The 20,462-nt window shown below is 43.9% G+C and overlaps 1 protein-coding gene across 8 annotated transcripts in view; it reads right to left on the reverse strand.

The window, feature by feature from the left end:
- Positions 1-20,462, reverse strand: part of PKNOX2 (PBX/knotted 1 homeobox 2) — an 89,887-nt gene that overhangs the window by 24,814 nt on the left and 44,611 nt on the right. For 5 of the 8 annotated variants that reach the window (XM_053997032.1, XM_053997027.1, XM_053997028.1 and 2 more), the window contains 3 exons: positions 14,486-14,636; positions 14,098-14,173; positions 3,618-3,726 (listed from right to left, as the gene is read on the reverse strand). In XM_053997032.1, coding sequence (XP_053853007.1) covers positions 3,618-3,701 — 84 coding nt within the window. In that variant the 5' untranslated portion in view covers positions 3,702-3,726; positions 14,098-14,173; positions 14,486-14,636. Of the gene's footprint in view, positions 1-3,617; positions 3,727-14,097; positions 14,174-14,485; positions 14,637-16,878; positions 16,943-18,962; positions 19,081-20,462 lie in introns of those variants that run through there. The other 3 variants (XM_053997026.1, XM_053997029.1, XM_053997031.1) reach the window with 2 other exon arrangements.

The raw sequence follows: 20,462 nt of genomic DNA on the forward strand, positions 1-20,462 counted from the left end.
CAAAGAAATAGTGAAGAAATATCTAAAAATCCCTGAGTTTTTGCAGGGCTCCTGGGTAAAGCAGATATTTTCTGGGGTTCAGGGATGGTATTTTTGGGTTTGGGAATTACAAATTTCTGGGGTTCAGGGATGATATTTTTGGGTTTGGGAATTACAAATTTCTGGGGTTCAGGGATGATATTTTTGGGTTTGGGAATTACAATTTTCTGGGTTCAGGGATGATATTTTTGGGTTTGGGAATTACAGATTTCTGGGTTCAGGGATGATATTTTTGGGTTTGGGAATTACAATTTTCTGGGGTTCAGGGATGGTATTTTTGGGTTTGGGAATTACAGATTTCTGGGTTCAGGGATGATATTTTTGGGTTTGGGAATTACAGATTTCTGGGTTCAGGAATGATATTTTTGGGTTTAGGAATTACAATTTTCTGGGGTTTGGGGATGATATTTCTGGATTTGGGAAATACAAATTTCTGGGTTCAGGGATGGTATTTTTGGGTTTGGGAATTACAGATTTCTGGGTTCAGGGATGATATTTTTGGGTTTGGGAATTACAATTTTCTGGGGTTTGGGGATGATATTTCTGGATTTGGGAAATACAAATTTCTGGGTTCAGGGATGATATTTTTGGGTTTGGGAATTACAGATTTCTGGGTTCAGGGATGATATTTTTGGGTTTGGGAATTACAGTTTTCTGGGGTTCAGGTGTGAGAATTCTGGGTTTGGATGTTATACATTTCTAGGGTTCAGGGTTGATATTTCTGGGGTTCTTTCCTCTTTTGGAAGGAAATCCTCTGCTGGTGTTGGTGGCTGCTCCTGCGCTCTGGGGGGGCTTCCCACAGGTTTAAATACAAAAATCCCCCATTTTTGGATTTTATTTGAAGACTGGACAAAGACATCAAGTCCAGAGAGGAAATCCCCTAAATCATCATTTACCCTACTCCTGAGTGGGGTGCTGAAAGCAGCAGTTCTGAGCCCAAAAAGCTGCTGAGGACACCAGGAATTGGGGGGTTTGGTGGCTCCTACTGAAAAATCCCAATCTCCACCCAATTTTTAACCTGTGACTTTTTTAAAAAAAATGGTTTTGTAATTAAAAAGATAGAACTATGTTCATAATTTTTAATTTTTGTCCCTCTTATAACCACCAAAAAAGCACTTTTTAGGGGGAGGAGGGGAGGAGGAAAGATACTTTTATCACTTTCTGTGTTGAAAATTATGAAAAATCAACTTCTCCATTCGATTTTTAATTTTTTTTTCAAAATACATTTATAGAGTAATTTATTTATTTAATTATTTATTTATTGGTCATTTTTTGTCCCTGTTGTAACCACCTGGGGGGACAATGCATTTTATCACTTTCTGTGCTGAAATGAATGAAAAATTAACCCAATTTTTAATAACACTTTTTCTTAAATATATTTTTAGAACAAAAATATATTCCTCCCTTTTTTTGCCCCTCTTGTGATCACCTAAGAAACTTTTTTTTTTTTTGGTAGGGCAAAGCTGCTTTCACCACTTTTGATGCTAAAAATGCCTATTTTTAACAAAAACTCTTTTTGCCAATGAAATGGCTGAATGCTCTTCCCCAGCTTTTGGTTTTCATCCATTACAGGAAACTGATTTTAGTGCAGACTTTAATTTTCAACAGGTAGAGAACTCAAGGTGTGAGACCGTGCTTGGTGTAGAAGATGCTCCATGTTCCACTCCTTTAACAGATTCCAGGGATTAATTAAGCATTTTTTCCTTCCAAGAGGCAGCTTTTCCCATCATTTCTGCTTCGTTTTTGCCTGTTCCTGACAGTGGGGGTGACAGCTGGCCCAGCCTCTGCTGTAAAACATGAATGCAAAGCTCCCCAAATCCCCTTTTTTAGCACTCTTCTCCCCAAAGTGGTTCCCTTGATGAGGAGGAGCTCACTGTAGCTCTGACAATCAATAATTTTTCCATTTATCCAGTCCTCCTCATTTCTTCCCCACTTCTGGGGAGAAGAAATTTGTGTAATTTGCTTTTCCAATCCCTAGAAATCCCAAATTTTCAGGTGAAAAGTTCACAGCAGTCGCAGATGAGTCAAAAAAAAAAAAAAAATCAATTCTTGGCTGCAGCTTTTCCTCCAAACCCACTAAACGCTTGATAAGGTAAAAAAAGGAAGGATTTGGGCAGCAATGCTCCTGAGGGTCCCCAAAATTCAATGTATTAAACCAGGGGGCAGATAAGGGGCAGGGGGGGAGAAGGGAGAGGCGACGTCTCCAAAGGATGCCACGGAAAATGTCGGCTATTTTAAAAGTCCTTAAATTGCCCATTAGGACTCAAACGGTGCCGTGGCTCCCCCGCTGTGTAAGCGAGAAAGGGAAAAAAAATTTGGGAAAAAAAAAAAAAAAAAAAAAGCCCTACTCAAGGCAGAGCAGCGAAGCGAGTAAATGATGACACAGAAGTTGGAGGAGCCATAAAACCCCACTGAGGTGTCGTTTGTAGAAGTGACCTTTTCCCACCAAAGGAAATGAGGAGAAAGGAGACACGGGTGGCTTCAAGGGGGGGGGGGTGTAAAAGTCAATTTATTTATTTTAGCTTGCAGAGGACAGGCTTGGGGGCTTGAGTTTTTTGGTGGGTTTTGGTTTGGTTTTTTGTTGGGAGGGGAGATTTTTCTGCTTTTGTAGAAAAAGAGGAAAAGCTTGAAATCTTTTGAGGAAAAGCTTGAAATCTTCCATATGAACACCAAAAAAAAGCTGCTTTGAATGTGGAGCAGGCTCAGTGCACAATACAGATCACCCCTGTTCAGTCATTGTAGCTGGAAAAGTGGAAATGTGATATAAATGTACCCCTAAAAAATCTCAGGATGGCCTTCAAGGTGCAGGGCCATCTCCAAAATCCATCCTCAGCACCCAGGTCCAGCCCACTGGGGTGCTCCAGAAGAGTTTCTCTTGGACAAACTCCTCTTCTTATAATAACCTGACTCCATAACGATGCTTGAAAAAGTGATTTGGCTGCTTAGAGCACCATTGGAGAGGAAATCTTTTTTTCTCCCCTGCCACAGGTTATTAAAAAATGCCATTGAAATAAATCAAAGGCCCTTCCTATGACTAAACCTGTCCTGGTTTAGTCAAATGTTTCATTTTCCCAGCTAATTAACCTGCTGGTTACAATCATGTCACCATGTCAGCTTTCCAAGAAGACACAAAGACTCCAAAATCACAGAATGACAGAATTCCCAGAATGACCAGGTTGGAAGAGACCTCCCAGATCATCGAGTCCAACCCAGCCCCAACACCTCAACTAAACCCTGGCACCCAGTGCCACATCCAGGCTTTGTTAAACACACCCAGGAATGGTGACTCCACCACCTCCCCAGGCAGCCATTCCAGAACTTTATCACTCTTTCCATAAAAAACTTCTTCCTAACATCCAACCTAAATTTCCCTTGGCACAGCTTAAGATATAAAACAAAATGGGGAAATATTCATAGTTTTACCCAAAATCTTTCCATCTTGCAGACTGACAGAAGAGTTTTTAATTCTGCCAGGCTCTGAGATGAATGCTCTGGGGTGAAATGATTTGCAACTATTTAAGAAATCAAGGCAATTAATGCAGGAGCTGGGGGTCCTGAGGGGCCTGGAGGACACTCACCTGTGGGGTGTCTTGGTAGGGAGGAGGAGGCACTGTCTGGGTGGCCATCATGGTCAGAGCTGGTGCAGGGGAGACATGGTGCATCCTGCTTGGGAGTCACATCGAGAACCTGTGGGCAGGAGAACAGAGCTGCTGGGTCACCAGGGATCTCTCCCCCCAGAAAAACCCCACACAAAGGGAAGGAAAAATAAAAGACAGAGAGAAGAGTTGACATTCCTCACGCTGCGCTCTGCCGCGCAGTCCCTGGAAGAAACTCAGGGTGGTTGGATGAGCCTTGTTGTGATTTGATGATTTTTTGAGATTTGGGATTTTGGATAAGGAATGCATTGGGGGGGAAGAGAAGCAGGTCACTGGCAGGGAGATCTTCATTGGAGATGATGGTGCCATCAGTAAATGATGGCAAAAATCCGATCTTTTCTCCCCTGTGAAGTCTGGCACACATTTTCTTTCCACCCCTCATGCCTAGCCACACTGCCTAAATGGGGATTTCCACCCCCTTTCCAGCTATTTGTCTTTTCTGGAAGCAGAAAGACAAACCATACATGCAAACCTTGCCTTTTTTAAAAATTATACACTAAACCCTCCCAAAATGATGTGTCTCTTTGTCTTTGGTCACCACAGAGTCACATCCTCATGCTCAGTTCAGAAGGGACATTGAGACTCCAATGTGGAGATTCACCAACATATTTAATATATTTATTTATTAATTTATTTAACATATTCCTATGCTGTGATATCCAACCCATCTGTCTCCCGTGTTGAGGTGACTGACCCCATGGTGATTGAATGCACAGAAATGTGGAAACTCTTGTTTGATTTGAACCAGGGAGCAAACCTGTGGATTTTGCACACCCCATAAACTGAGGAGATCGTCCTCACACATCCTCCAACCTCTCTGGAAGCTGCTGCTTTCTCCAAAATGCAGTTATCTGGGAGGAAAACAGACTAATTTTTTTGTATCTTCAGGTTCAACGGAGATGGAGAAAAAAGAGGGGCACCAGGAAGGAACAAATTTGTAGTGGAGCACTTGGCTGGGAAAAGTCCCCAACAAATAGACCTGGTGGTAGGTGTGACCCAAAAGCAATTGTTGGCCCTGAAAATACCTCCTCTACCACTATTTCACTGCAGCTGTGTGGTTGCTTTAGAAAGAAAAGCCAATAATCTTGCCTGAATTCTTTAAAAACTCTGCCCTGTCCTTCTCTGGCTCAAAGCTCTGGTTTGGGCCAACTCACAAAGTTACCCAAAAAATCTTCCTGGGTCCTCCTTTCTTCTTGCAATGCCTCCTTTCTGTGAGAGAGGACACCTCCCCAAGGAGCTGCTTTCCCCTTGGCTTCTCATCTGGAGAAAAGCCATGGCACCATCCCACGAGGAAATGCAGAAAGTTATGGAAGTCCCCTGATATTGTGAGGGAATATAACCAAAAAAACACTGTCAGCATTTCTTTTACCAGGAAATGGTGACAGGCAGGAAGGTGCAAGGAAGAGGAATAGAGGCACTGATGAGCTCAGCCAAAAGTGAGGCACATTTGGGAATCTTTGTGAAGAATTTAGTCCTCCCTATTTGGGGTGCAATATTCTGATCTTCTCCAGGCTTCAGGCTTTGCCAGGCACTAAGCTCACAAATGCACCACATCCAAATGGAAAGCCAAGTGCAAGGGATGAGAGTCAACAACTCTTCTTTATTTTGCATGAATAAATGAGGTTATTCTTTCTTATACTTTGCACAAATATGGATAACCCATGAATTGAATACTAAGAAATCACACCCAAAATCCTGTGCATTGTGAAGGTAGATCAGGGTTCTTGCATGATACAGACCTCTAGCAGTGAGGATATTGCATTTATGGGATTAAAATGATGCTTTTCATCTTTTTCCTCCCAACAGCAAAATAGCAGGAGGCAAAATTATCTGCTCCTGAGTGAACTCACAGCTTAAAACCTTTGATGTCCAATGTCAAAACTCAGCTCGCAGCTGCAGGCACACAAATATCCGTGTCCTCGGGGGGCAACACCCAGGGAAAAACCTCCCCACCAGAAACAGCTTCAGCTGGGGAAAAGCAGAATTTAGCACTGTGACAGTCTGGACATCTGTGTGGGAAGCTAAAAAAAAAAAAAGACATTGCTATTTTGGGAAAAATACCCTGCTTGGCATCTATTGTTCCTGCCAAGAGCAATCCTACAACCAGCACGTGGTGATTTGCTGTGGGATGTGAGCTTTTTGGGTGAGCCTATTCCCAGAAGGTGGCAGCCCAGAGCCCAATTTAATTGCTGAATTATATCTAAACTGCTCAAATCAAGCTGTTCATTGAGGTTTATGGGTGCTGATCTGTTTGGAGAATAGGACTGACAGCTAAAAAAAGGGATAAAAGTGGGAGACAGCTGTTGCCAATAGCAGTATATTTATTTATCTTGGGGGAAACAAATGCACTCAGGCACTGTAAATACCCAGGGAAGTGTCTGGTGCCCACAGGAGAAGCTGGACAGGCGTTCCACGTGGGAGCCCCCAGCCATGAATCTCAGGATAACAGTGCAGAGCTGTCAGCCCCATGGATTTATCAGCAGCCAGCGCAGGGAAGGCTTGGAAGCTGCCATTACGTGCATTAACACTTTCTTATTTTCTGTATTTTTGTTTTATGCATGAATCCCCTCTCTTTTCTTTCTTTCCCCCAATTCTTAAATTAATTTGTCTGCGTGAGCTCTTGACTGTGGGCATCCAGATACTGGAAGGAGCAGAGCATCACCAAACCCCTGCCAACTCCTCCCAGCCCAGCTCAAGGAAATGTTCAGATCTTGGGTGAAGAGTGAATTCTGGGGATCTGGAGATCAAGGAGGGCAGGAATTGCAGCCAGCTCCTGGGGGACTTGCACAGAAAAAAGAAATGGTGAGCAATAAAAACCCATAAAGGCTCTTTCATTTCCGGAAGCAGCAGTACTTCTCTTTTTGGCAGTGACTTGAGATCAAAGTATCCTAAATTTCCTTATGAAATAAAATTATTTCAGCTATCACTGAAATGTTGCCATTACGTTGGAAATGTATTTCCCGAAGAGATTGTGCCTATCTAAAAGACTCTCAGATTTATAGGCTGGGGTTTTTTACCAGCAATATATTACATCCTTTTTCAAGTAAAAATAATTAAAGACTAAGTTGAAAAGTTGGGGATTTTTTTCCATGACGCTTTAAAACACTTAAAATACCAAAGTATTGTCAGTGACCCACCACCCTCCAGGTGAACATGACCTCCTTGATTAATAAAACAGCCATAAACCCATATTACAGTGGTTAAGGCTGGTCAGAATTGGGGCTGAATGAAAAAAAAATAAAATTAAAATTCCCTTTTATCTTCATCACTGTTTTCAAAGCAACATGTTAATACTCAATCTGTAAAGCACAACTCTTGTTTCTGAGCCAATGGGAAAAAGAGGATCACTTTTTCTAGCTCACCGAGAAGCTTCTGCCCCACAGCAACACATGCAATTGATAATGGAGGATTCAACGTGAAAAATCAGAAAAACAGCTTTTCAGGCTTTTCTTCTCCACCTGAAGCATCAAAATAATTAGAGATACTTGAGGATGGTTTTTTTTACCAGCCATGGAAGGTATTTTTCTGCATTCAGGGAAGATTGCCTTTTCGAAAGGGGATTTTTTGGAAGAGGGGATGCTGTGAGATTCTCAACGACGCCGTGTCAGTCACGCTCTCTCCACAGCAGCCTGCGAGTTTTTTATGTCACCATCTTCACAGAGGGCTTGTGCAGGCTGAAGTTTATGATATATGCATTCAGCTAAGTTAAAATGAAGAAATACAGCAGAGGAGGGATGGAGAGGCTCCTCCAGAGGACGATACATCTCACTCAGAGCCCCCAGGACAGGCTCGCCCTCGGTGGGTGACACCAACTCTTGATTGGCCATAAAGCGAATTAAGAGTGACCCTCTCCTCTTGAATGTCTCCTTTCTATCAACAAATCTCCACCTTTTTTGCCTGTTTATAACAAAAGTACCCTGAAAGATGAATAGCAGGTTTTCATGTCATTACAGGAAGTCTTTTATGCCACCCTGAGCTTGTTAAAAATAAATCAAGTGCTATTAAATGGTCAAAACCAGAAAATAATCCAATTTTTCAAAACATTACCCATTCTTGGCCATTCCTTCACGTTCAATGTTGCTTCCAAACAGGCTCATGTAACACCTCATCTGGGGAGATCAGGAATGTTTGTGCAAAGATACCACTGTGCCATCAAGTAATTTTAATTATTTTAAGAATATCTTATAGCCAAATTTCCTCAATCCAATCCCAGGAGGTTTTCTTGCACTGAGAGCATCTTTTGCTCTTGGCCAAGATGCTGGTTTTACTAAATGCTGACCTCCATACCCTCCCAGCATCCTGTTATTAGTAATTGCCTGGTAAAAAAAGGAGAAATTGACTCTGCGTTTCTGCTACAAGCATGGGTGAAAGCAGATAGTGACTTGATGTTTCTGTAGAACAAAGTCTAGACCAGAGCAAATACCTTTTCAGTTTTTCTCCTAAAAAAGCAGTTGGTCAACACATAAGCACTGGGATAAAAGGGAGAGGAAACACCATGTTGGACAAAGCCAATAAAAGTCTTGCCAAAGACTGGTTTGGATGGGCCCCTGAGCACCAGGAAAAGGTTATTTTTATTTTTTAAAATAATATAAAATATTATTTATTTAATATTTTCACCTAGGTGTTTCATTTCTTTTGTTGTTTAATATTTACACGTATTTACTTGTTCTTTGTATTTATTTAATTAATATTTACCAATCCTCCTACCAGCTTCAGCTCCATAGAAAGGATGGATGGAGCTGCTTCAGTGGATTTCTGATGAGAACAACAATTACTGCTAAATATTTCTCTCCTCTCCAAAGATACCCATCTCTGAAAGGCTCCAGGGATATCTCTGCAACATAAACATGAGAATAAAACCTGCAAGAGCCAGTCAGAGCTTTAGCAGACAAGGTTAATGTACCTTGAACAGCAGCATTAAACAACTTTGCTCATTTTTTTAAGTGGAGAGCTGAGATACCTACATACATTTTAAAGTGTTATTTTTATAGGGGAAGACCATTAAAGCACCTTCCAAAACAAACTGGCACAGGGAAACATCAAAGAAGCTTCTTCAAAGTAACCTGAGAATACTTGAATTTTGTGCAACCCAGCCCTCTGCCCAAGAAAAGTTCCCAAAAGAGCAAGTTGGGATTTTTTTTTCAGCAAATCAAAAAGCTTTGAAGTGAAGTGTAGCTGAGGTACCCCAAAAATGTAGACACTTCCTCTTGCTGGGCATGAAATGTCCAAAAAAAAAAAAAAATTCTGCTTGTCTTGTAAGAAAGAGGGAGCAGATGAATGTTTTAACAGTTCTTCTCTGAGAACAATTGATGTCCAAAGACTAAAGTTTTGCCCTGTGCTTTCAAACCTTGGCTTGTGCTCTTCATTCTGCATCTCATGGACAGTGATGGGTCAGGAATCACTGAGCACCCACATTTCCATCCTGCAAACACCAAATCTCAAACTGGCCATGAGAAGGTCACAGACTCACAGAATATTCTGAGCTGGAAAGGACCCACAAGGATCCTCGGGTCCAGCTCCTGTCGCTGCACAGCACCATCCCCAAGAGTCACACCACACACCTGAGGGTATTGTCCTAATGCTTCTAGAGCTCTGCTAGCCTTGGGGCCATGGCCCCTGCCCTGGGGAGCCTGTTCCTGCACCCCAGCACCCTCTGGGGGAAGAACCTTCCTCTAATATCCAACCCAAGCCTCCCCTGACACAGCTTCAGGCCGTTCCTTTGGGTCCTGCCACTGGGCACCACAGAGCAGCAATCTGTGTTTGCCCCTCCTCTCCCCCTCACAAGGAAGTTGTAGACTGTGATGAGTCTCCCCTCAGTCTCCTCCAAGACCAAGTGCCCTCAGCTGCTCCTCCTTGAGCTTCCCCTCAAGTCCCTTCACCATCTTCCTTGCTCTCCTTGGATGCTCTCTAACACTCCAAAGTTGTTCTCAAGCTGTGGTGCCCAAAACTGCCCAAGGACTCCAGGTGAGGCCACCCCAGCGCTGAGCAGAGAAGGACAATCCCCTCCCTCACCCAGCTGGTGGTGCTGGGCCTGACCCCCCCAGGACAAGGCTGTCCCTCCTGGCTGCCAGGGCACTGCTGACTCAAATTCAGCCTTCCACTGACCAGGACCCCCAGGTCCCTTTCTGCAGAGCTGCTTCCCAGCATCTCATTCCTTTGTCCATCTGTACCTCCAGGATTTCCCCATCCCAGGTGCAGAATCCAACGCTTTCCCTTGCTGAACTCCATGGTGATGGCCCAATCCTCTAATTTGTCAAGGTCTCTCTGCAGGGCCTCCCTGCCTTCGAGGGAGTCAGCAGATCACCCCAGTTTTGTACAGTCTGAAAACTTGCTTAATATCCCTTCCAGTCCTGCATCCAATTCATGCTGAGGTGCACGGAGTGGAGGATGGAGCCCTGCAGGACCCCACTAGTGACAGGCTGCAGGTCTGATGTCACCCAGTCACCGTAACCCTCCGTGTCCCACCCGTGAGCCAGCAGCTCCCACGTGGGGATCCAGCTGTGGACACTCTGTGCAGAGGATGCTGTGACAGATGGTATTGAAGGCGCCGTCCCCAAGGTCCCTGCCAGGTTAAAAAGAGCTTCTTGGAGGACAAAAAAGGTGATGGCAAAAAATTTGATGACTTTTGGAGGCATGAGCTGGAAGAAGAGGTTTAAGTGTGGGTCTGAGGTGAACGAGGTCATGGGAAACTGTAATATTTGTGAATTCTACAAACTTCTGTCCCAAAACCAAAGGTGACATCAGCGCTGTTGCTTAAGGATGGGTAGCTGAGAAGAAACACGCCCAAAAACTGTCTTGCTCTGCAAAAATTAAACCATTAGTCAAGTTTTTCCATTCCAAACTGACACCTTCAGTCCTTCACCAACGTCCTGGTTTCAACCAGGACAGAGTGAATTTTTACAATGGCTTGGAGGGGGGCTTGACCAGACCCTATTATTATTATTATTATTATTATTATTATTATTATTATTATTATATATTTGATACCATTGCCAGGGGCAGGGGAAAGGGACTCTCTCTCTTCTGAGAAGAAGGGAATTCATTTTCCTGGAGCAAGCATGGAGGCTAGATCAGTGTGGTAATGCTGGTCCTGACCAGAGGGAGCTCTTTGGGGGCATGGCTGTGGTAGGGTAAAGCTCTCTTTTGTACCCTTTTGTTATTTGTATTGCTGCTGTTACAAGTTAATTTTCTTATCTCATTGCTGTTTCCAGTAAATTGTTCTTATCCCAGCCCATCTTTGCCTTTTGTGCCTCCAATCTTTTCTCTACATGGGGCAGGAGAAGGGAAGCAAGTGAGCTGCATGGAGTTTTGGAGGGGGCACTAACTTGGGGAATACTGTTATTAAATAACAACAACCAATTTCTCTGCCACTGCAAATACCACAAAGTGCAAAACAGACCAATGCCAGTGCAAGACCCACCTGCAACCTCAGCACTGCCAACAATTCTGGCACAGATGCCACCACAAACCAAGGACTTTTTGTAACTGTTGCTGCACTCCATAAACACCCCATAATCAATATTGCAATTTTCCATATTTTTAGATGCAGTTTCAATTTAATGCCCTTGTGGGGTGTTTGTTTTGCAACTCAAATCTCACAGGTTTTATGCAAATCTCCCAAAACCTCCATGAGCAGCAGCAGGTAAACACAGACAGATACCTGCTTTTTGGTGGACTTGCTGAAAACAGCAGAGTGAACCCAGCTGCAGGAACACAGGTGAGGTGTGAGTGCAGCATGCAAAGACTTCCCTGACTGGGAAAGTCAGGAAACAGCAATACCACAGTACACCAAATAAAATCCTCCCTTAAATCTGCCTCATTTCTTGCTATATCCTGCTATCACGCTTGGAAATTTGGGAGGGGGAAAAACCCCCAATGGAGGCAGATAAATCAGAGTTCTTGACTCGCTGAGTTTTCATTTCACATCCCTCTCTTGCAGTTCTCTGGCTCCTCCTGGTCTTACCTTCCCCCTGAATTTCCTATGTAAAATGTAAAATTCCCCATGAAAAATGACTCTGCTGACCAGAAAACAAAAATAAGGTTTTCCTTGAGGCATGTCAGGCTTTCTGGCACCTGCAGGGAGCTGTCCCTATCCAGACCCCAAGCCAAGGCACTAATGATTGAGATGGGAACACCTTGATTAATCACCACAATTGAAACATTTTTCATTTGCCCATTTGAAAGCAATTTTTGGGCCATATTTCCAGCCTCAATGATGAAAGAGAAGTTTGAAATATGACACGGTGATTTATAGGGAGTTACAATGGGTTTCAAACTCCTTTAGTAATGCTTAATAAGACTGTCTTTTCCATTTACTCCAAATGGGAGTAAATCTCTGCCTGGTCTGAACTCAACACGATGAAGAAATTGAGATCAAAAAAGGACTGGAAAGTGTTCATGGTGTGAGACAGGTATGCTAAATTCTTTTTCACAACGTTTTTTGCACGACAAAAGGTATGGCCTGGCCTCAGAGGTGCATCTTGTGGTCATAGGGGCTTCAGGAGGAGGAAAGCTGAAAGAGTTTGCTGCCTGGAAACTGTGGAGACAAATACACAGTGCAGAAAGCCATGAGAAACCAAGTTGGTTCTCAGAAGCCTTCAGGTAATTTCTATCATTAACCACTTAGAGTGATGCATTCCAGAAGGTAATTAAATGGACACCCACCACCATCACATCTTTCTGTGCCTTTCAAGGAAGGTGTCAGGACCCTCTTGGCACAATTTGCTGAGCAGTTTGGGTTTGGTCTCCTTGCTGGAGTTGCTTCCAGGCCAGGCTGCACTTTGTGTGCTCCACAGACACAGCTCCTCCAAAGAGGAACAACCCAACACACACAAAATACATGGCAGGGCACCGAGTGCTTTTGATGCCTTGAGATTTTAGTCTTTATCTTTTCCAAATCCTGTGCTGCATTAGTGCACAGCTCTAAACTCCACATGAAGTGTCAGCTCCTGTCTTCACATCTTGGTCAGACAAAACAATTCCTCTGGGCCTGGAACCCAAGGACACCCCACAGCCTCAGGACCCAAAAATTATAAACAAAAGTGAATTGGGGAGGAGCAAACTGGGGGAATGTGACTTCATTGCCTGAAGCTGTAATTGGAGAATGAACCCCTGATATGTAAATGGACCAAACTTAAATCTGCCTGAAAAACTCGTGGGCACTGTCCATCCTGGGCGTAGCCTCTGGGAGGCTCTGACTGCCCAAGGTGTATCTGTGAAAGGCCTTCAATAAATTCCCACTTTATTCTCTTAACCTTGTCTTAGCCTCTGTCCTAGGCAGCCACTCCAAGGCATCACTTCCACTCACTTTGAAATACAGATTGGAAGGAGAGCATCAAGCATGGAGGATCCCCCCAAAAACTGATCATTGTGGTGACCCCAATCCCCCCCACACTCAGCAGAAAAGTGACTTCAACCTGTACCCAACCTGTACCTTTATCAGAATGGGGCAAAATCAGGCTAAGGAGATGTTCATCACTTCCTTCATCGTGTGTTTTTTGTTTTGGCTGAAGCAGGGTCACCAGCAAGAATCAAAGGGCAGCCTAGAGGAAATAATCCTCCCCCTACTGGTTCTGCCTACTAAAAGGGGACTGCCAAACGAGGCAAGACTCAAAAGAAAAGACTCAAAGAAAAGATGCTCTGCTGGGCCATGGACCAAATGAAGGGTTTGGTTTTTCTTTGAGAAGCCCCCACCTAAATATAACCAGTTTAAAGTGAAACCAGGCACTTTTGCAGAATATTTACGCAAATTGAAGGGGCCAGTCCCATTTTCAGTAACCAAATACCTCTCTTTGCTCCTACAGGAGGGGAGTTGCAGCCAGCAGGGTTTTATTTTCTGTGTCACCTGCCGGGTGCCCTGGTTTTGGCACGGATCAAGCACATTTGTCACTCTGTCAAGCCCTAATTTTAGTGATCGGGGTTGACTAAAGGACTGTGAAACCCTTGGTTTCATGTATATCTTATTTTAAGCTCTGCATTTCATTTATTTTTAGTTGGTGACCATTTCTTTGCACTCTACTACCGGCTGTGCCAAAATTCTGCAGTGATAACAACCTATATTTCAGCATATTTTCACAAAAATATATCTGTGTTTTCCTACAGGCTGCTTATGCCTTGTAGGGCTCTTAACAATATGTTATCTACACTTGAGCTTTAAAACAAGACTCCCTGCACAGACTGATTTCTTAAAAAAAAAAAAAAAAGTGTAATTCTGCTCTGAAATACTCACTCCATTTAGGGAAGGGTTGGTACAATTTAAATTACATCAACAGAAAACAGCAAAAATTCCTCCAAATAAAGCCACACCAAGGTCATGACTCACCACATCCTGCTCAATTAATGTACATAATTAGACAATTAATACATATAATTGCTTAAATAATATAAAGCAAAGCAGCCTTACTGTTAGGGGGTGCTCAGGGAGCCACTGCCCTGGAAGTGTCCTCCCACTGCCCCGAAAACTGGGTAGGGATCACAACCTGGGAAAGCAAAAATGAAATATGTGAATATTGACAGAAACTATAAAACAAGAAGTGAAATATTAAGCAGAGGATGAAGGTCGGCACTAGGAAAGGTGTTCTGGCAGTGTCAGTGAAGCCATGGATGGCAAGTTGCTCTTAATGCTTTTTTTCTGGAGGATGATGGAGAAAATGGGAGAAATCAAGGGAAACCTAGGTGGGAATATCCCCTGGAGATGAAAGCAGGACTGAGCTAGGTCAGGGCTTTTCCCCATCAGGTCTGAACATCTCCCAGAAAGGACAAAAAACAAATCAGATTTTTAGAGGTCGAACCGAGATATGTCCAGAAAATGAAGGAGTGCCTCTTGTTGGTCTGTGCACAGAGGATGGAGGAGAAGCTGTCCTGTCCTGTCCTTTTCCACTCCTGGGGGGTGCTGGAAGCTCCTCACGGGATCACACTGAGGGTTACTGCTACAATCCAGGTCTGAAAAGGAGAAAAAGAGGAAACAAGGAATGAAACAGCACTGATGTTGGCTGTGCCCCCATTTCATGCTGGTAGTTGGCATTTCCCTGGTTAATTAAAATATTTCCTTGAGTGTCAATGTGTTTTTATACTTGGGCTCAGACAGAGTGAACTGGGAAACAGCCACTACCTCCAAAATGGGGGAGCTCCCAGACACTACTGAACAAGGAAAAGTCCACCCATATGCTGGGGGTGATTTTGCAGCTGCCAAGAATCTGGCCTTTATGGGATTGGGGTTTCTAGGCTCATCTCAGCAGTTTCAGTGGAAAAACGAAAGTGGGCTGAGCAAGGAGCAGCACAGCCACTGACACAGGGGTGTTTTGTGTTTGACTGAAAAAAAAAAAAAGGAATAAAAGATAAAATTCACCAGATCTCTCCATATATAACAGCTCTAGTGAGACCTTCAATATCCATCTGATGAATGTCCCTCAATATACATCACCTCCAGATATTACCTCTATGTCTATAAACATACCTGAGATCTCCAGTATTTGTCTGATGCATCTACCTTGATCTATATCTCCTGGTAAAGAGCTCCTCAGATCTCCAGTGTAAATCCCTTACATTATATATATATATATATATTCCAATATATGTCCCTTGATAGACACAACCTCTGCCAAGCTCCTCTCAGCCTACCCCTGATGTATCACCCTGATACAAACCCGCCCTCGACAGCTCCTCACCAAAGCACAGCTGACATGGACATCTCTGATAAACAGCTCCTGGCTGGAGCTCCTCGAATCTCTCTTACACATCCAACACATCCAGCATGGACACATCATTTTCAGGGAGCTCCTCAGAGCTCTGATAGATGTGCCACCTCCAGAGAGCCCCTCAGATTTCAATAATCATCCAAAACACCCACCCTGATACACATAACCTGGTCAGAGCTCTTCTGATTGCTGATAAATGTCCAGTACAGACAGATGTATGTACACCTCCACATTCTGAAAGGCTGATTTGAATGTGCATCTGATATATGCCACCACCACCTCCAAAGAGCTCCTCAGATGCCCAAAATACACCTGAGATACCTCCCAACATGCACAGAACCTCCAAAGAGCTCCTCAGATGCCCAAAATACACCTGAAACACCTCCCACCATGCACAGAGCCTCTGGACAGCTCCTCAGATCCCAAGATACACCTGAAACACTTTCCAACCTGCACATAACCTCCAAAGAGCTCCTCAGATGCCCAAGATACACCTGAGATACCTCCCAACAATGCTCAGAACATCTGGAGAGCTCCTCAGCTGCCCACCACACACCCCAGGGCAGCATCTCTGCTGCACATCACCAGCAGAGAGCCATGTCTGGTGTGGTGAGGCCAGGCAGGAGATACATGAGAACTGTTTCCCCTGGTTTTAGCTCCATCCCAAACCCCAGGAAAGAACAGCAGGTGCAGTTTTGTGCCTTCAGGGCAGGTGTCCATCATCTCCCCCAGGAACGTGGGTCCAAAGGAGTTACAAGGAGAAGCTTGCATTTCTGGAAACCTGGCCTATGGTCATTGCCCAAGGAGAGATCTGGAAACAACTGGGTCATTTCAGGGCAAAACACAGCAGAAACCTCCAAACGTGGAAAATTTGGTGGAAGAGACAAAAGGTCAAGGTGTCTCTTGACTTCTCATGCCAGTGTTAGGTCCTGCCAAGTGATGTAGGGATCTAATCTGCTCAGAAGGGCCTGAGTCCAAAACTCTTCCACCACAACAGCAGGTGAAATATTAAGATTATTTATGGTTAATAATTAATGCTCATGCCTTGGAGGAGCATGAATGGGCTGATGCCAAATACAGAGACTTGATTTTCATTTGATTTGTCCTGACATCGCGATGGAAAAGCTCATGTTTTGCACCAGACCTTCATCCTATAAAGACTTTTTTCTATCCCACAGGAAAGACTTTTGTCATCTGGGCTTGCTGTGTGAACAAAACATGAGGGCTGGAGGAAAAGGAGCAGAAATAAGGCTCTGTCAGTATTAAGAGAGCTCTGACAGACTGGTAGAATGATTTTCATCCTTGGAGGTGGCCAGGCCTGAGGCCTTGGGTGCTGCATGCATTTAGGACAAAACCATTGTGCAACTTCTGCAGAAATTATGCCATTTTTGTCCCCATCACGAGGAACACAAAGAGCCAGCCCCACCAGGGACATCTCCCTGAACACCCTTGCAGGAAGAGAGAAGTCTTTTTGAGCTGGCACGCACTTTTAGCAACTTCAAAAGGCATCCTTTGAAGTTTAGCAAAGGCCTTTGAAGTCCTCCCGGTGCGAAAGGGAATGGAGGAGATGCCTCCTTCAAGATGCTCCACCACAGGCAATGCAAGGCAGCAAGATCCACGGTGTCCCAGGCTCATGGTTGTATTCAGCAGCTGCCCCAGGGTCCTAAATGAGACACCATTTCTGACAAGTCATCAATCCCCACAAATGCCCTAAATCCTGATTTGCTGGCCTGAATAGCATCCAACAGCAGAGATGGGAGCCCAGTGTCCTGGGACAGCAGCCTCCACCCCGGCTGCAAAAAGCCAAGGGCATCCCTGTTAACAAGTTTTAGTGAAGTGTAAGGGAATGCTAATAAAGCTGACATTTAGCAAAAGAAAATTCAGGATTTTTGTAAAAAGTGTAGGATTTTAAAGCAAGAAGGTTTTTTCCAGCATGTCACTTTGTTTCTTCCAATGTGAGCAGGCCATGGAGCTTCCAGCCTCATCATGTCAATGCTGTTTAATTGTGCCTATCATGTTTTAATAAATTTAATGTCAGCTCTGCTGACTTAGAAGGAAACCACAAATGGTGAAATCCCCAGTAATGCTGGTTTTTGTTGAATTATTTTTATACCCCACACTATGCCCAGCAGCAAGCTCTACTGGCCCCAAACTCCACACCCATGGGGACAACCAAAGAAACCCTGTCCGTGTGAAAAACAGTACAAATGCAGAAACTGAAGCTCAAGTTTCAGTTAACCCCTTAAGGAGCTCCAAGGGATGATCACAAATCTCCAAATACCTTGGCAACACCTGCTGCCATCTGCCAGGAGGACTTTTGTGATAAAAACCTTTGGTGTGCTGGGCTTTTCCCCACACAGTGCAATTCCTGTAGCATTTCCAGCCTCTGGATAAGGGCTGGGGTCAGGTTTTGGGGATGCTCAATGGGGCAAAGAAGAATATATTTTCATTTCAGAAGTTAAACTGGTGATGCACAAACCCCACCCTTTCTCAGAGAGAGTGAAAGATTTGAGACATACCCAAATATTTTTGTATTTCTGCAAAATCAAAGCTGCTTTGAGGCAAAACACGGCGGGGAGAGACGTATCTGTTGGCAGAGCCCTCCTGTAGGGGCTCACATTAATCCAAACGGGGCATGTAGAGAAATATTGGACATCCCCACCCCAGACATGTGCATGTGAACACATCTGGATCCAGGGAACAAAAGCAGCCTCTCTCCACTGCGCTGATAAATAATGGAAAGGCAAAGTGCCCTGCAGAAGCAGCACCATACTGTTCGGCCTCGGGCGAGACGGAGGAAAATTCGGTACCCATGAGGTCTGGAACAGTGGGATTAATAACACATCAATTTTAATGCAGGGTGGCTTGTGCGTTTCTTTCCCTTTTCCTTTTTTTTTTTTTTTTTTTTCCCTGCTTCACAAACAGCAAAGTGAATGTTTGAGCATCTCAGTGGGGGGTTAATGAGGACTCTGATTAGTTATTCAGATTTGCCGATGCTGCCTACATCCATCCTTGGATGGGGGAGTAGCAGGAAAGGGTTTGCAGAAACAGCTCTTAAAGATGACCTGCTTGGCTTTCACAGCTCAGGGGGATGGAGGCTTTGGGGGGCTCACATTACCCCAAAATCCTACTGCCAGCTTTGAGATGGAAAAGTTTATTTTCCCATCGTTTGCAGGGGATGCTAAAAGCTGCTGCACGTTCAGCCATGCCAAGTCCTGTAAAGTTTCTGAGGAAAACATTTGGATTTGTGGGATTTTTTTCACTTGAGAAAAAAAAAAAATCTTGGGTGCCCTTAATAAAATTTGTGTGCAGTTCTGGTCAGACGTATAAGACCAAAAATGATGGATGGACAGATGCAAGGACGCATGGATTCATGGATGCAAAGATGCATGGATGAACACACATGGTGAAAAGACACAAGGATACATGGAGACAAGGCTGGAAGAAAGGATGGATCACCCCATAAGCCACCACTGGGCTGCAAAAATGCAACACCTGCTGCAGTATTTCCTACAGCATCCCATAAAAGCCTAACAGTGGTTTATGTCCTTGCGAAAAGCAATGAGCTCACCTCCGTGCTCCTTGACCCAGAGATATTTTAAGCAGGTTGAGCTCACATCAGTATTTTAAGAAGGTTGAACTCCTGTAATTCGGGGGTTTCTTTCCAGATTTAGGCTTTTGCTCTTCACCTGCATCAAAAATCAAAAGGGAACCTGAGAAAATAAGTGGCAGGTGTCCAAAATGATGCCACAAAAGGCCTGAAGGATGGAGCCAGGGAGGTATTTCATGGTATTGCAAAGGGGCCAATAAAAAAATTCAGGCATTATTTTAGGACTCACTCTAGGATTTGTTATTTTTTTGTGAAGAAGAAATATTTGAAGGATGAGCAGGAGGGTGAAGGCATTGTCTCAGTGGTAAATTCATCCCAACAATGAATGTCAACACTGGATTTCTTTGTGGGTCTAGAGACCCAGCTGGGTCTTGCTTTGAGTATCACTCAACCTAGCATCCAACAGGGGTTTTGAGGACCTAAACTCTCTGGTATTTGTGTCATTTCCCACAACACCTGCCAGGGTCTAAGGGGAAAGACAAATTAGTTATCCTTCCGATTTCACATGGAGGCACTCCATCCCAAACAGGCTCTTTTCCCAGGACTGCCTCCATATGCTTTGTCTGGGTTTTAAACGGTGTGTTAATTGTTCTGAATTAACAGCTCCAGCTGGAGAAGCAAACAAGCAATTTGCAACCTTAAGATAACACCCAACTTATCTCAAGTGATTTAAATTGGGATATCTTTTTTTTTGTTTGTTGGTCCGGGGGAGGTGGGGTTAAGTGGTTTTTTGGGGGTTTTGGGTTTGGTTGTTTTTTTGTTTTTTTTTTTTTGAGGGGATATAATGCCTTTCTGATTGTGAATACACTGTCCAGAGCCTGGCTAAAATCACTTAGAGCACCCAATCCATCAGGAGTGGCCATTGGCACATGGTCACAGGAGGAGATGGGATTGTAGAACAAAGAGAAAAGATAAAAAATCTCTGCATTTCACTTTGCTTTAGAGACAGGAAAAATCTAATATATCCTCATGACTTCTGGGCAAACCACTGTCTGCAGAAGAGCTAAGGATTATTTTCTCCCCAACACCTTTTATTTTCTATTACATAGAATCAGGGAATCCCAGAATGGTTTGGGTTGGAAGGGACCTTAAAACACATCTTGTTCTAACTCCCTGCCACAGGCAGGGACACCTTCCACTACCCCAGGTTGGTCTAAATCCCCATCCAGCCTGGCCTTGGACATTCCCAGGGATGGGACAACCTGTGCCAGCGCCTCACCATCCTCACAGGGAAGAATTTCCATTTACAGCTTGTTTCACAATATTCAAGCTCTCAAAAAAACCAAAAAAACCCAACAGCAAACTCTTTCAAGCTTTATCCCTTTGCCCTCTTTCATCTTTTTCTCTTTTGTTTTTTTTTTTTTTTTCTTTTCATTTGCTGCTATATAGAGGAAGGGAGAAGGAAAGAACATGATAGTTATTTGTTTACAAGACTGGATCTTCATTTTTTTTTAAAAATTG

Source organism: Vidua macroura, chromosome 22 (genome assembly GCF_024509145.1).
Source record: "Vidua macroura isolate BioBank_ID:100142 chromosome 22, ASM2450914v1, whole genome shotgun sequence".
In the NCBI taxonomy this organism is placed as follows: domain Eukaryota; kingdom Metazoa; phylum Chordata; class Aves; order Passeriformes; family Viduidae; genus Vidua; species Vidua macroura.